This window comes from Zonotrichia leucophrys, chromosome 3 (assembly GCF_028769735.1).
Source record: "Zonotrichia leucophrys gambelii isolate GWCS_2022_RI chromosome 3, RI_Zleu_2.0, whole genome shotgun sequence".
NCBI lineage: Eukaryota > Metazoa > Chordata > Aves > Passeriformes > Passerellidae > Zonotrichia > Zonotrichia leucophrys.
The window spans coordinates 93,459,466-93,473,858 of record NC_088172.1 but is presented as its reverse complement, the minus strand read 5'-3'; the positions used below and the strand labels follow the sequence as shown (position 1 = coordinate 93,473,858).

Sequence of the window (14,393 nt, the reverse complement as noted above, 5' to 3'; positions counted from 1 at the left end):
GGAATAGCCTATAATGATTTGCAGCAGCCTTCAGAACCAGGTGAACTTTCTCTGTTGGAAGTGCTCTGTGCACCAGTATTCATACACCTACTGAAGTGCTGGCTGTGTGAAGTATTAGTGTTTTATGACTTCCTTTCTCATGCATGCATGTTCACATTTCATGTTTTATTTCAGAAACACCTTCAGCTTCACATATTTACACAAAGTCTTCAGATCAATCTCAAGCTTGGTGATGAGGGAGGTTGACAATAAAAGACCACATTGAAATTAGGTGTCATTTGCTATGTTCTTATAAAAAGTTTGGTTTGATATATAGTATATAATACTGCAGCTCACCATTAATAGTGCAAGGAGAGGTGTAAAGTAATAATGATAATTAAAATGAACCATGATAATTTTTTCCTTGCCCAATTCTAATTTCTCCAAAATACACAGATCAAAAGAAATTAAAATCAATCCTTTATTACAAACTCTAACCTTGCTGACAAGATTTCCTTGATTTCCTTTGTGTTCTCGCCACTCTACTAAGCACACTTAAGATCTTACTTGCTTTATAATTATAAATGTAACACATGGGAAAAAAAAGATGAAAGGTGAAATTAAATCAGTGACCACAGTGACAGTCTGACAAGTACCCAGAAGACAACATTCAAACTGTGGCAGCAATTCTGCTTTGCTAAATTACCAACATGCAGCATAAACATACCTGATGTCTCCTCACCTACAGAAATAGAAAATGGGAACCCCATTAAATAGCAACAGAGGATTGTATACAGCACCATGGAAACAGAAAAACAGCAAAAGATAGTGGCCACATCAGGCGTCATTTGAGATAAATCAGAGAGTGCTGTGCTACATGGCAGGAATTATAACAACTGTTTTGCCATTACAAAAGATCAATAGCAGTGCACTGCTTCTCTCCCTGTATCATCTGCGGGTGCTTGTAAAACCCAACAGCACTGCAAGAGATGTCAGAAGAGACTAACCACATCAAAAACATCCACAGACTCAGAGCAGCTGGAAACCCTGCCATGCAACAAAACTAACTCTGGTAGAACACAGTGATGTATTGTTCCCCATAGAGAAGTCCTACTGATTGTTTAGGCGTTAGGAAGGTCTAACCAAAGGTACTCCAAAACTCACTGGTTAAACTGGAGTAAAACTTTACTGCTCTTTAAAATGAATTATAATTTTAACAAGTATATAATTCTGCTGAACTGATAAGCAAGGACATAGTTACCTTCTGAGTAGGAAGCTTTCTTGTATATATTATATAACAAAGTTATGGCTGTATTTGGCAGAATTTCTGTGTACCACAAAACAAGTATCCCTTTGCCAGCCTCTGGTGCTCATCCCTCAGAAACCATTCCCAGCCATCACTTCTGCCATTCTGCTCCTGGTGTGTGTTCCATTGCCCCATCACCCTACTGCATCCTCACCCTACTGCAGTGTCATGCATCTTAGCTTAGCCACCTTTCTTCCTCCCTGCAATACATCAGCTGCAGGGAAATATGTCAGCTAGGAAAATAAAACAAACAGGTGTCTTCCCAACAACCATTTCTGCAACTCCTCTGGCTCATTATGGAACTCATACAACTCTAGTCCACAGGCTGTTTTCTTTTCTAAAAAATGAGACCAGAGAAACAAACAGAACATCCATAGTTCTGCTTTGAGTCTTTATGCATAATCACACCCAGTAATTTACACACAAAGACAACATGGGTGAGCTCTGGTAACAAATAAATATTTGAGGGCCATGGTGTCTTTACCTAATACAATTTCATGGCTTTACATATGTTCTACTTAAAATCAGCCTCAAGTGCTGTCACCCAAAACCTTGGCTTGCTTGGTTTCACCCTGAATGAAATAGTAATACCTGACAGCATCTGCTTTTTTTTTCCTTATAAATGTAGGTGAACTGTGAAGACCTTGTAAGATCTTAATAGATGTAATTTGGGTTATACAATTTAAAAAGAGGGAAAAAATGAAAGAAGATATTAGTGCTGTGCATAGTTCAAGATCTGCGAAAATCCACCCTGGAATTAACTTATTGCTATATCACCCTTCATATGCATTTTTTTTCAATAAAACACGTTCTTCCTGCTATGAGCTTGATCTCAAGCAATGCATGGACTCACTACTGCACATACAAAGTCACACACTTTACACCTCTGGTTTGCAAAGCAATATATAAAGCACATAGAATCAAAGAAGTGTCAGCTGTGAAACTTTAAAGTATTTTTATTTCTAGCACAGACTCATCATTGGAGAATTCAATTACTTTGTGCCTAGAGCTAAAATCCTTATAAAATTTTAGAAATTATTTGGTTATAGCATGGTCAAAGAACTCATTATAAAAGAACACAATTGTTTGCAATTTCCAAGACAAAATAAAATATTGAACAGAACAGTTTTCCACTGTAGGATTGCTAGTTCATTTAAGAACACCATTGAATTATTCTTGACTTTCAAACAGCTATACTGGATTCGTATTTAAAGGAAAAAAGGTGCTTTAAAAAGTGAGATTTACATGTTTTGTTATCAGAGCTGGAATAGCTAATATTATCCCTCCAAACAAAGGAGGGGCACTGAAATTATGGAATGAAGATTCAGGGCAAATGGTGACAAATTGCTACCTTCTCATCTGTGGCTGTGAGAAGCTATTTAACCATCCCCATGTGACATTTATGTGGGCACAGTAGCAGAGTTTTTCTGCACTGCTGAGCTGAGAGAGGAGTTACTGCCTCTTGCAGTGAAGGGACAGGACCAAAGGAGGAGGGGAAAATGAACCAGCTGGTGGCTCCAAGTGAAGTTTTCCAGCATGTGGAGTACCAAGGAGTCAGACACACAAACCCATGAAAGCCACAGGCACATCCTTAGCCATCCACACCCCACAGAGCTGCTGTTGGGGAGCAAGCTGCACTTCTGGCAAGCATATGGGACAGCCAAGCTATAACCAAAGCCACCTTCTGCAAAAGCACAAACGCTCTTTACTGCGGTGACGATCTCCATCTGCAGCACACAGCTGAGTCATCCCTGTTATCCCCAGCAGATGGCAAAGGCAGGAATTTGTTACTGTACTTAAAGCAATCTCTCCCTTCCCTCCAAGGCTCCTTACATTTGGCACTTGCCTGGGCTCCCAGGGAGCTGTGCCCACCCACAGATCTGAGGCGCAGCTCCTCCATGCTGAGCATTCCACACACAGCGACATTCCCTGGGAGTGCCAAGGAGCAGAGGCAGTGCCAACGCAGGAGGCACTTTGCACAAAGCGTGTTTATTAGCTGTGACACAGAACACAGCATTTGCAAAGAGCTAAGGAAGAAGACAGCTGCTGTGGCTCCTCTAATTACCTCTCCCCAGACATCAACAGCAATTTACAATTTGGATGATGTTGCTGGAACTAAGTATGATCTAGATCCACACACAAGCTCTCCTCCTCACTTTTATAGGCCATGTGTTATATGAGAATTACAACTATGCAAACTGTTTCTATGAGTTAGGTTATCTCCTGCAAGGCTTTTTATTGCACATTCTCCTTTTGCTACTGGAAGATACAGAATTTGCTGTAGACAGTAATCAGATAATCACATCTTGTTACGAGGACAAGCCAGCAGGATTTGCTATTAGGAACTCTCTAATCTATCACATCAAAACAAAGAACATTTGAGATGTTTGGTAAAAATTATGCTTCTTAACACATTTCCCAACAAAGGTAAGAAATAAAAATTTTAAATAGTCAGTATATAGAGCAGGTAGAACATTAGCCTCACATATATCCAAATTAAATTCTGAGTTACTCTACTCCTACGGCATCTTGAAATATTTACTGTGTTCATCTCCTGCTGTTTTGCTGCTAACAAAAATTTAAAAGAATACACAGGAAGTCTGACAAATTAAAACATCATCAAGATTAATTGCACAAAGAGGATAAAACATTTCAAACAGTTGCACCCTTGAAAGATCAAAAGCTTTCCTCCCCTGCCAGTAGTTCTGAACAGCTTTATGGGCAAAAAAAATCAGCAGTGAAGACAAAACTAAAAATGTATGCAGGCACATGAAACTGCAAAGACTCAGTAGATATTCTAAGCCCAATAGTATACATGGGTTAAGAAGTAGTAAAAAGCAATCACACAGAGAATTAAGCAGAAAATCTTCAACCTGAGGATGAGTACCCACACTCTACCTGTACCTGCAGCACTGAGAATAAATATGGTGTTGACTTAGAAACTCAATTACCTGGGAATTTGCTAATGTTTTGTATGATAAAATAAGCACAACCTCCACCCTCCATGATATTTTAGACCCATGCAAGACAAGCACCTCCTCAGTGTCATGTCCTGCTCCCCTCAGATGTGCAGCATGCATTTTGTGGCTCTATGGCTACACAGTCGAGTGATTTTTCTCAATTCAAGCTGTGAGTGAAACGAGGGGATGAGACTCACCCATGTTTGTCTCGACTCTCCTCTGACAGGATTTCGCTGCTGCTCTCATCAATGGCATGGACACGAGCAATATATTCTCCACTCTGCTGGTAAAACTTGTACACAGCCACTTGAACCACACATTGATCACTGTTGCTCCTCAGCCAAGGGCTCAGGATGGTGGGGCTCGGCCTCTCTGATGTGTTGAGAAACAGAAAAGAACCTGGAACAGAGGATGCAACAAAAAAGCTTTGACAATTAGAAAAACCTCAAGGCCTCCTAGATTACAGATTAATCATTTCAAGCTTTACATCTCAGCTCATTCTGCAGCCCTTCCATACCTCATTTGCCAACTAGTTTGGAAAGCTTGCCCATTTTCTATTAAACCTATTATGATTAAAACAACACTTCAAGTCACCTCTGAACGGTCCAAAGTAAAAATTATATTTAGATTTAACTCCCAGAAGACAAAAGCCCACACGGGTGATTAAGGAGTTTTAGCTTTAGATTCTTGTCTTTAACCTCTCAGATCTGGTTCAGACCCAAGTATATTAGCATTGGTTCTGCTGGATCCTGATTTGACAGCTCTGGTATATACATATTTATTTTTAACACTTTATACTGTATCTAGTTCTTTCACCCAAATAAGGAACACAAATTCAATAGCTTTTCTTTTGCTCTTCTATAAACAGAAGACTGCAGCAGTTTTAAGTCTAATATTAGAGACAGGATAAAGGTCTGACACAGTTTCATGTCTTCAGCAATTCATTCTAATGTATTAATTTTATATGCAGCTAATCCACATTAAACATTTCATTATTATCCACTACATTGACTCCCTCGGCCTAATTCTATTTCAATACAATCTGAGGCTTATCCAGTGGGACAGAGGTAATGTATTTTCATCCCATTGCTGCTCATTTCAGGTGAGTCAAATGACTCCCTTTTGGCAGCTGACTAATTTATCAATTTGTCCACAGAACAAGCACACTGGGGCCTGTAGCTGGCAAATGAAAGGGACCAACCCTCAGAGCAAGAAAATCATGATATTCCACAAATTCTAGCAAGACTGGTCAGGAAATGAAATCTCATTGTCTTCATTACCTGGAGCATCCATTAATGCAGCCTGTCTGTTAATACTGAAAACATGCAGGTCTGATGAAGAGTAATTTCATTGAGAGAGAAATTAAGGCTCAACAGGGCTGTAATTGAAGCTTATTTTCAAATGTGCATGAATTTCAGCCAGAGCAGAAGCTTGTGTTTGAAAATGCCAAGGTTGCATCTTCAGACAAATGATCTCCCACATCACTGAGCATGGCTCATGTGATGTCCAGGCTGTCTGAGGAATACTGTTGAGGAGCTACAAATGGATCCTTCTCCTTTTCACCTCAGTGGGTAAGCTCTGGAGCAGGAGGTGCAAAGTAGCCACTCTGAGCTCCTGCAGCAGAGTTCTCCTTCCATGAGGCATCTGGTGAATTGTCCTTACTTTATTGTCCTCAATTCTCTCACTGAACTGAGAATCAAGAGCGCAGACTTTAACAGCTCACAGTCAGGTGCTGGTTTAGAACATAGGAACTGCACTGGTTTTCACTCATGTCCCCTCTGAAAAAGTCTGATTTGGCAAATCATCTCAGGTCACACAAAGGGCAATAGCGGAAGGGCTACAAATGAAAACTGGATTCCTATCAAACACTGTTTCCCTCACATACATACATTTATCATACACAGCATTTTTGATATATTCGTCAAAAACAGTGTTTTTGACATTTACACCACATTAATGACACCTAAAACTAGAAAACATCTGTACTGAAAGAAACATTAAGAAATACATAAAGTACAGCCTGCTCATATGTCAAGATTTTGAAACAGAGGAGAGTGAAATGCAGTCACAGCTTTTTTTCCTTAATAACAAGATTCCTATGTCTAAATAATAGACTTTAATACAGTTATTAATGGAATTGTTTGATGAATTTAACCAAAGTTTTTGCCAGTCATTTTTGTTGGTCAGTAAAAGAGAAAAAAGCCCAATGACACAAAATCCAGATACATGTGTCATCCTTCCCTGTCTCTGCCTTTTGTTGCAAACAAAAGAGAATTAGAGCAGTAAATCTTGTGGCTTTAATTTTACCATCCCCATAAGAACAATGAAATCTCTGACATGAAAGGGAGCGGAGAGATTTCTGCTGGTGGCAGAAAGACACTAAGTGTTGTAATAATTGCTGATGGTAACTTGCCAGGTGCAAGAGCCATTTGCACATCTTACTGCCTTGCAACAGGGAGTCAGATTTTAAAAATAACAAACAAAGGCAGCTCTTATTCCCTCTTTTCTTGCAGTAGCTCTAAATCAAGGGAGCTGCCAAGGATAGTTCCTCTTATGCCCTGACTTGAGGTCAGGTTTGCATCATCAATGAAGTCCAGCAGTAGGCCAGGGTGGCTGCTACAGCAAATTTGTGAGTCACAAATCCCCTTTGTTCTGACTTCTTTAGTCCTACTCTCTGTCTGCAGGGCTCACGCTGTGCAGTTGCAGCTTATTACTCATCACATGGCCAGTTGTACCTACTGGTGTATATTGCTCAAAGGAGCACAGTTTTGCCATGGTGGGGTTGCCCCAGCACACTCTGCCAGGATGCTGTTCCCAGCATGAACCAGCCGCTGTGAAGTGGCAATCATTGCAGAAATCATTGCAGGAGGCACAGCTCCACAATGGATTACACTGTGCTGGCCTCACCACCAACAGAGTCTGGTCAGAAATGTCCTCCCAGTGCATCCTTTTGGGGAGATCACCTACCTGGGAAAATACTAGAGCTAAAAGGGATTGCATTTTTTATAATACATACATGTTTGTTTTATTTTAAAAGAGGAGGGAATAAACACAACTTTGTTCTTGCTTTTGAAAGCTCAGCTATCTCATGGGTGACTTCCTTGTCTGCAGCAGCGTTCTCCTTCTGCTCTTACTGCTCTTTTCGTTTGTAAGTGCCAAGCAAGGAACTATCAGAGCATCACTTAGCTCTGGTGTTATGGGAACAGTTTCCCAAGTTGAAATGGAGGTACTTAGTTTAATACCACAGACATTTTCTTATACAGCAGAATTTGAAGATTCTGGGATTAAGCCATAGCACCCACAAAGGAATAATTAATGAATCTGATGTAAGAAATGATAGATTTTGAACAGAAATCCCTATGCTTCTCCCTTCCCTCAAAAGCACAATCTCTCAGGCACTGCCTGACACAGTTTCCTGGGATCAACATGACCACCATTTCCAGGATCAGCCTAGAGACTGCTCCTTGGAGTTAAGGGATCACCTGGAGATCGATTCCACATCCCTGCCAAGGGACACAAGAACATTCTATTTCACAGCAAGAGACCTTCTCAGCAAAACCAGAAGCTGCCTGTTCACCTGTATTTCCCCACAGTGGGAATCCATGTGGCATGCTCTGAGATCATTCTGTAGGCTGTATGACTCTAAGGTTCCAGCTAGAATTTCCTTGCCATTATTTTCTCCTATTGGCTTGCAGCTCTAATAAGGCTCTTGGGATCCCCCTGGGTGAATAGAATAGAAAAAGCACTGCAGCTTCCACCAAACTTCTGCTGCTACTTAGATACCAGGGGACATAAGCTGAGATGAAAGGTGCCATCATGGTTCAGGCTGCCAGTGTGACATTCTGCTGCTCAGGACTCTGGAGGGTCTGTTATTTATCACAAAGATCTTCACCAATGAGTCACTGCAGGACTCTTTTGCTACAGGTTTTAAATTGGACCCTAGCTGCACAATGTGATGCTGATCTTGAAGAGAACGCAGTTAAAATAATGAAATTGTAACTAGACATACACCCACACACCCAGGCACTTAGCACTTCTGGGGTCCTGAGCACATTCATCATCATCATCACACAGAAGCCAAGGTTTGCAGAGGGAACAGCAGTCAGTATTTTGCCCTCAATATGTTTGTGTTATATGACAGAAAAACTACTAGCTGATACTGCTCTGTGGTGTTCCAGAAAGTGCTGGTCTAAATGGAAATACTTTATTTTTCATATTCCCTCTAAACACTCACATACTGTGTGACAAACCTACCAATAATATTCAGCTTCTAATGATAATTTTTCTCTGCCTATTTTAAATAGCTGCAGTCATAAGGCAGTGGTGTTACTCATCCTCATATGTTGTGTCTGATAACATCTCTGGCAACTTGCTGTCACTTCAGACAAACACACATGAAAAGATATTTATGCTTTAAGCACAGTAGATTATTGCAGTTGACATAAAAGGAATATTACAAGACAAATTAATATATCCTGCATGAAAAATCGCTGTTGATCCCTTGGAAACTTGTTTACAACATTTTAACATTCATGTCACACAAGGGGAAGGATGGTTTATCAGCTTAGTAGCAAGATGTTTTTGAGGTGATGAAGACAGCCTCAAGTTCTGCTGTTCAGGACTAATGAGGTAACAGATTATTTATAAACAAGAAAATTGATGTTAAAGTACTATGCAGGCACACTATGAACAAAGCACCTGTCCAAAAAAAGTTCTCAAATGGAGAAATACAAACTGGTAAGCCTACTACTTAAACCCATATCAGCAACAAAGCCCACTCCCACAATCTCTGGCCCAACATCCTTATCTGATGTGAATGCACAAACCACTTGAAACTCAAGCCAGGGAATGCTGAAGCAACCTTGAGATGCTCTCAAAACAGAGCCATTCCTCTGGTAATGTCATTCCTGAAGGTAAACTTGGAATCCTATTGCAAGCCCCTTGAAAAGCTGGTCATCTGGCAGCTACTCAAAAGCTCTGAATGCACCCTGCTAACTGCTCATATCCTAAATCCTTCCTGGTCAGTCCTGGGGGAAAAGCAGGGACAGAGCCAGGTCAGGCTCTTCTGCTCAACAACCTCATGATGCTCATCGAGGTCAGTGCAACTCCATTGCATCCTTGGAACTTTCTGAGCCAGCAGCCCAGGAAAAACGTGTGGAGTCCAAAAAGGGAGCAGCCTGAGAAGTCACATTGGGAAACAGGGGTCCTCAGCAAAGTTTTCACCTCAGAAAACAGCAAACAGCTCTTCTGGGACAAATACATTGAGGCAATTCCTCAGCTTGCAGCTGAAGTCTAGGATTTCCAGCATGTGATGGGGCTGACCTAATGAAGAGCAGCTCTGTGAAGGACCAGGAAGCCTCAGTGGGTGACAAGTTGACTGTGAGCCAGCAGTGTGTCCTTGCAGCCAGAAGGGACCATGGGATCCTGGAATACATTGGGAAGTGTGGCCAGCAGGGCAATGGAGCTGATCCTGCCCCTCTGCTTGGCCCTAGTGAGGCCACACCAGCAGTTCTGTGTCCAGTTCTGGGCTCCTTGGTACAAGACAGACACAGAGCTGCTGGAGAGGGTCAAGAGAGGCCACAAAGATGGTGAGGGATTTTTCTCTCTTGTGAGTAGAGACTGCAGGATCTGGGCCTGTTCAGTGTGGAGAAGAGCATACTGAGAGGAGATCTCATCAATGCATGTAAATATCTCAGGGTGCCAAGGGGAGGGTGCCAGGCTCTGTTCAGTGGTGCCCAGAGGATGAGGAGCAGTGTCTGCAAACTGAAACACAAGAAGTTCCACCTCAGCATGGGGAGGAATTTCTTTACACGGGGGGTGGCAGAGCCCTGGCACAGCTGTCCAGGGGGCTGTGCAGTCTCCCTCCCTGCAGACATCCAGAGCCCACCTGGACACGTCCTGTGCCACCTGCTCCAGGTGACCCTGCCCTGGCAGGGGGTTGGAATGGAGGACTTCCTGAGATCCCTTCCAACCCTCACAATTCTGTGATTCTGTGAAAAGCAAGACTCAAAATACAGCTAGGCTGCCTTAATCTGATCACACTTATAAAGCAGCAATTTAACAGTCTTTGCAAAACTGATAGATTGTTATTCTGAACATAAACTCCATCTTCCTACTAAAAGGATTTTATTACCTTTCACGTACAAGTTCAATACCCTACCAGATTAAATTAGAGCTGTAAAAACTATTAACAGTCAACGTCTGTTGGGGACTGTACAGTAGAAAAAAATTATTTAAATCAAGTTTTATAGTCTTTAGAGATGCTGACTGGAGAGAACATTTCCACTAGTATCACAAAACATCCCGCAGAGCTGGTCTTTGCATTCTTCATTTCACACTTGACTTTCAAATTAACTATTCAAGCAAAACTCTCGTAGCAGGAGCTCAATAGTTGGCAAAAGCCATGAAAGAACTGGGCACTACCTGAGTGACAACATTAAAGAAAATATTCTGTTATACTTTTTTCTGGGCTTATATACACAGATTTTCTAATTGCCTCATCAAGGCTCCAAAATGTGCTGAATGTGAGGAATGTGAATGGTCTCCAGTGCTGAGTGCAATGTGACTGCATAAGCATCAGAAGATTTGCAACCTGCTATACTTGCCTTGGACTTAAAATTCATGGAGGTAACAACCTTTGAATTATTACAAAATTTGGAGCTGAACAATTCTTAACCATCTAATTATGGTAATTGGATGATATCTTACCTCTCTGGGAGTCGATCAGAGTTCTGCCATTAGCTGAAATAGAACAAGGATTTCACTTCTAATACTGAGCAGGAGTGTGAGCACGTTTCTCTGGATGATGCAAGAGCAATTCAGAAGCCCTAATGAATTCATACTAACTCTGGTGGGCATGTCATACATTTTACAAATGGACAAGTTAGGGCAGACATTAAAGAACTGCAAACAGCATGCAGCCAAGATTGGTATCAGAACTGAGATCTGGAAGTCAAAACTCTTTCAAATTATCTTCTATTTCAAGTATTTCTCATTTCCTAAGTATAAAGGGGAAGGCCAATAATCCATCAAAGAAAATAAAGTAAAATTTTGTCCTGTTACTAAGGCATCAAGCAAATTTGATTTGCCCCATATGATTTCTTCTAAATTCAATGGCTTCACTCATAGATAATCTTGTCCCTCAAACAACTAGTGTTCACTGCCACCCTTGGGAACTGCAGCGGTGTTACAGGAATGTGACTTGAAGCTAGGAAAGACAGGAGTCCTTCATTTTCTCACACTCCAGTCCCAGAAATTTTCTTTATTATTTTAACTATTCTCTTGGAGGCAACCTTGAAGCCATACACACAGAGGGAGGAGTCTCTCAGCAGTGACCTTCACACAATTCTTTCACAGATTTCCCCTGTCACTTCCCTATGCTCAGGTGCAGCACGTGAGCTGCAATCCAAATGAATACCTCCTAAAGATTTATTATTATTTATCAATTTAAACTCCAATAATCCCTAGCATAGTCATGTGGAAAAACTGGAGCTCATCACAGTACTCTTTAGACAGACAACAATAAAAGATGTTTTTCTCACAAAGCAGTTTAGTTCCAGTTTTTCAAAAGCAAAGTCAGATGGAAGAAGAAAACAATTAAAAGCTCCAGGTATTGCCTTCTGTAACAAGAGCTAGAGCCAGATGCTGTTACAGCCCAATTCCTAAATGACTCAGCAACGTTTGCTCCCAGCTAAAAAGCACTGAACTGAAAAAAAGTAGTTAGTTAATTAAAAACTTAAAATTCAATGCTGAAATTAAAATCTTTGCTTGAGAATGACAGAAGAGTCTTTAAATAATTCTGCCTTGCACAGCTGATTAGCCAACATGCATCTTCTCTTTTGCTGCTGACAGAGGCGAACAGCAAACTGCCTTTGAGACGCCTGTTCTGAGATGAGAGGATGGGAGAATTTTCTGTCATCGTGAGCAAGACAGACCTAAAGGGAAAGCTGAGAGGAAGCTGGTCCTGTCAGTAAAAACAGAGAGGCAGAATGCCTGTTCAGGAGCTCAGTGTGTGCAGTAGTTAAGGGAAGGGTGTGAAAGGAAGCCTAGTGCTGTGCCTCTAGTTGCTGTTTTGCCCTCGAGTGTGCTTATTCGATTACACTCAGGAAGCTGGAAGCTCAAAAATTAAGTTCAGCAATACTGTGACGCACAAGTACCTGAATAGAAATGTGCCTGGAACAGAATTGCAGTTCAGTGATGTCAGAGACCACGTTAAATAAATGGTTAGTACTGCAGGTTAGTCCTATGAAGAACTAGAAAGCCACAAGAGAACGCACCTAATTAAATCTCTGTGGTCTAGCCCTCCTCCTTCTGCATTCTCTGTCAGGATTAAACTCATCACACAGAAGCTGCCATTATGTCAGCTTTATGTGCACAAGAGTCATAACTCAGACCATTGGAGAACTATGACATTGGTTCACAGATAACATAAATAAGATAAATCATGACAAGATGATGCATTTTAATGTCCCGTACATTTCAATTTGTTGTTGTCATCATCTTCTCCATATACACGCATGTACATCCATGCACACAGTGCCAGCAGTCTATTAGCTGGCCAGCTGTCACTGTAGGTAGTGGGAAATGTGATGATCCTATCCAGAGCTTGTTAAATGCCTCATAGCATAAAGCATCTGTCACCAAATCCCTCCTCAGGTTCAGCTATCCTTCCTCCATCTCTAGTCCACACCTGAGTTACCTGTCAGTAACTCAGGTATCATTCTACATGCCAGTTTTGTTTGGCAGACTCCTCTTCACTCATCTTTTAGCCCTAGAGGTTCCTCATACTTTCTGTGCTTTCCTAAGTCATCACTGAAAGGATGAAAAGGGAGGAAAGTGCCTTGGCACAGCAGTTAGAGGATGGAAAGAAATGCAGATGGCAGAAACCTTTTAAGGACCCTCTGCTCTACTGTGAAAGCTATCCTGGCTGCTGGTTTTCCTTCTGCTTACTCAAAAGCCCCACCTGACATTCACATGTAAGAAAAAAAGCAAGCTTCACTCATATACCTGTTGTCAATGAGCACACAAGTGAGGGGACAATGACCTTTCCCCTAGGTCTGATACTGAGTTAGAATTTCTCTGAATGTTGACAGACATGCTGAAAAATGCTGAGGCAATCAATGACAGAAGATTACACAGTTTCTGTTTCTTACACAGTTTCTGTTCCCTGGACCTTCAATAATTTATGCATTCTCCAATAACACAGTTAAACTTCACACTTAGATACCATTTTAGAAATTCAAAACATTGCAGAAAAATTAATTTATTAAACCTCAGGATGCTAAAGATCCCTTTTCCAAATTGGAAAATACAATATGAAAGTGAGGGGCTTGCCTCATAATGTGGTAAAAATCAGGCATCACACAGAATTAGTAGTCTAAACTGCTCAATTGCCAACAATCTTATTTATGATGGCAACATTTATTTGAAAGAGCTAGTTTCATCTGCTTCTTGCTGTTAAGTCTTTAATTAAAAACTCTACCTAATCTGCCTTTCCTGTGAAATAAAACAGATACTCCCTTCTATTCCAGAGACAGGTGAAAGAGGGAGTGGGGTTCAGATGAAGGCCACACGTCCTGGTGGGATGAGATCTCAGTAGACTGGACTCCAGCTGTCTGCTCTCGGTTCTGGCCTCTCCAAGTCCTTCCAGCACAAAGAAGCAAACAGCCTATCCACTGCTGTCACTGTTTTAAAATGGGATCACCAAACCAGAGGAACTGGAAGGTCCTTCCATAGGTCTCCATGCAATGTCCTTCCCTGAGCAGAACCATCACCAACACAAGGGGAGGGCAGTTACAACTTCACTCAGCCAACTCTCAAAAGCCTCCAGGCATGGAGATTTGCCAGCCTCTCTGGGCAACCCGCTCCAGCACTGCACCCTGCTCCTGGTGAATCTGTGAAATCCAACCTGGACCTCCCAAATGGGAAGCTGCTGCCACCACCTATTGTATCCTCTGCTACGGTGGAGAAATATTTGGCTTTACCTTCTCTGTGTCTCTCTGCTGGGTGGTTGTGGCCATCTCCAGCTCACCTCTCCCCAGCCTAAGCCAGCCCAGCTCCCTGAGGGGGAACATCCTGCAGGCCCTGAACACACCCAGCCCCACTGGGCCCTGCCAGTTTCCCCACATCCTCCTTGAGCTGGGAAGGGG

General features: G+C 41.8%; 1 protein-coding gene across 1 annotated transcript in view; it reads right to left on the bottom strand.

Moving 5' to 3' along the window:
• ALK (ALK receptor tyrosine kinase) overlaps positions 1–14,393 on the bottom strand; it is a 305,084-nt gene that overhangs the window by 159,242 nt on the left and 131,449 nt on the right. The window contains exon 4 of the mRNA XM_064709335.1: positions 4,443–4,644. Within this exon, the coding sequence (XP_064565405.1) occupies positions 4,443–4,644 (202 nt within the window). The remainder of the gene's footprint in view (positions 1–4,442; positions 4,645–14,393) is intronic.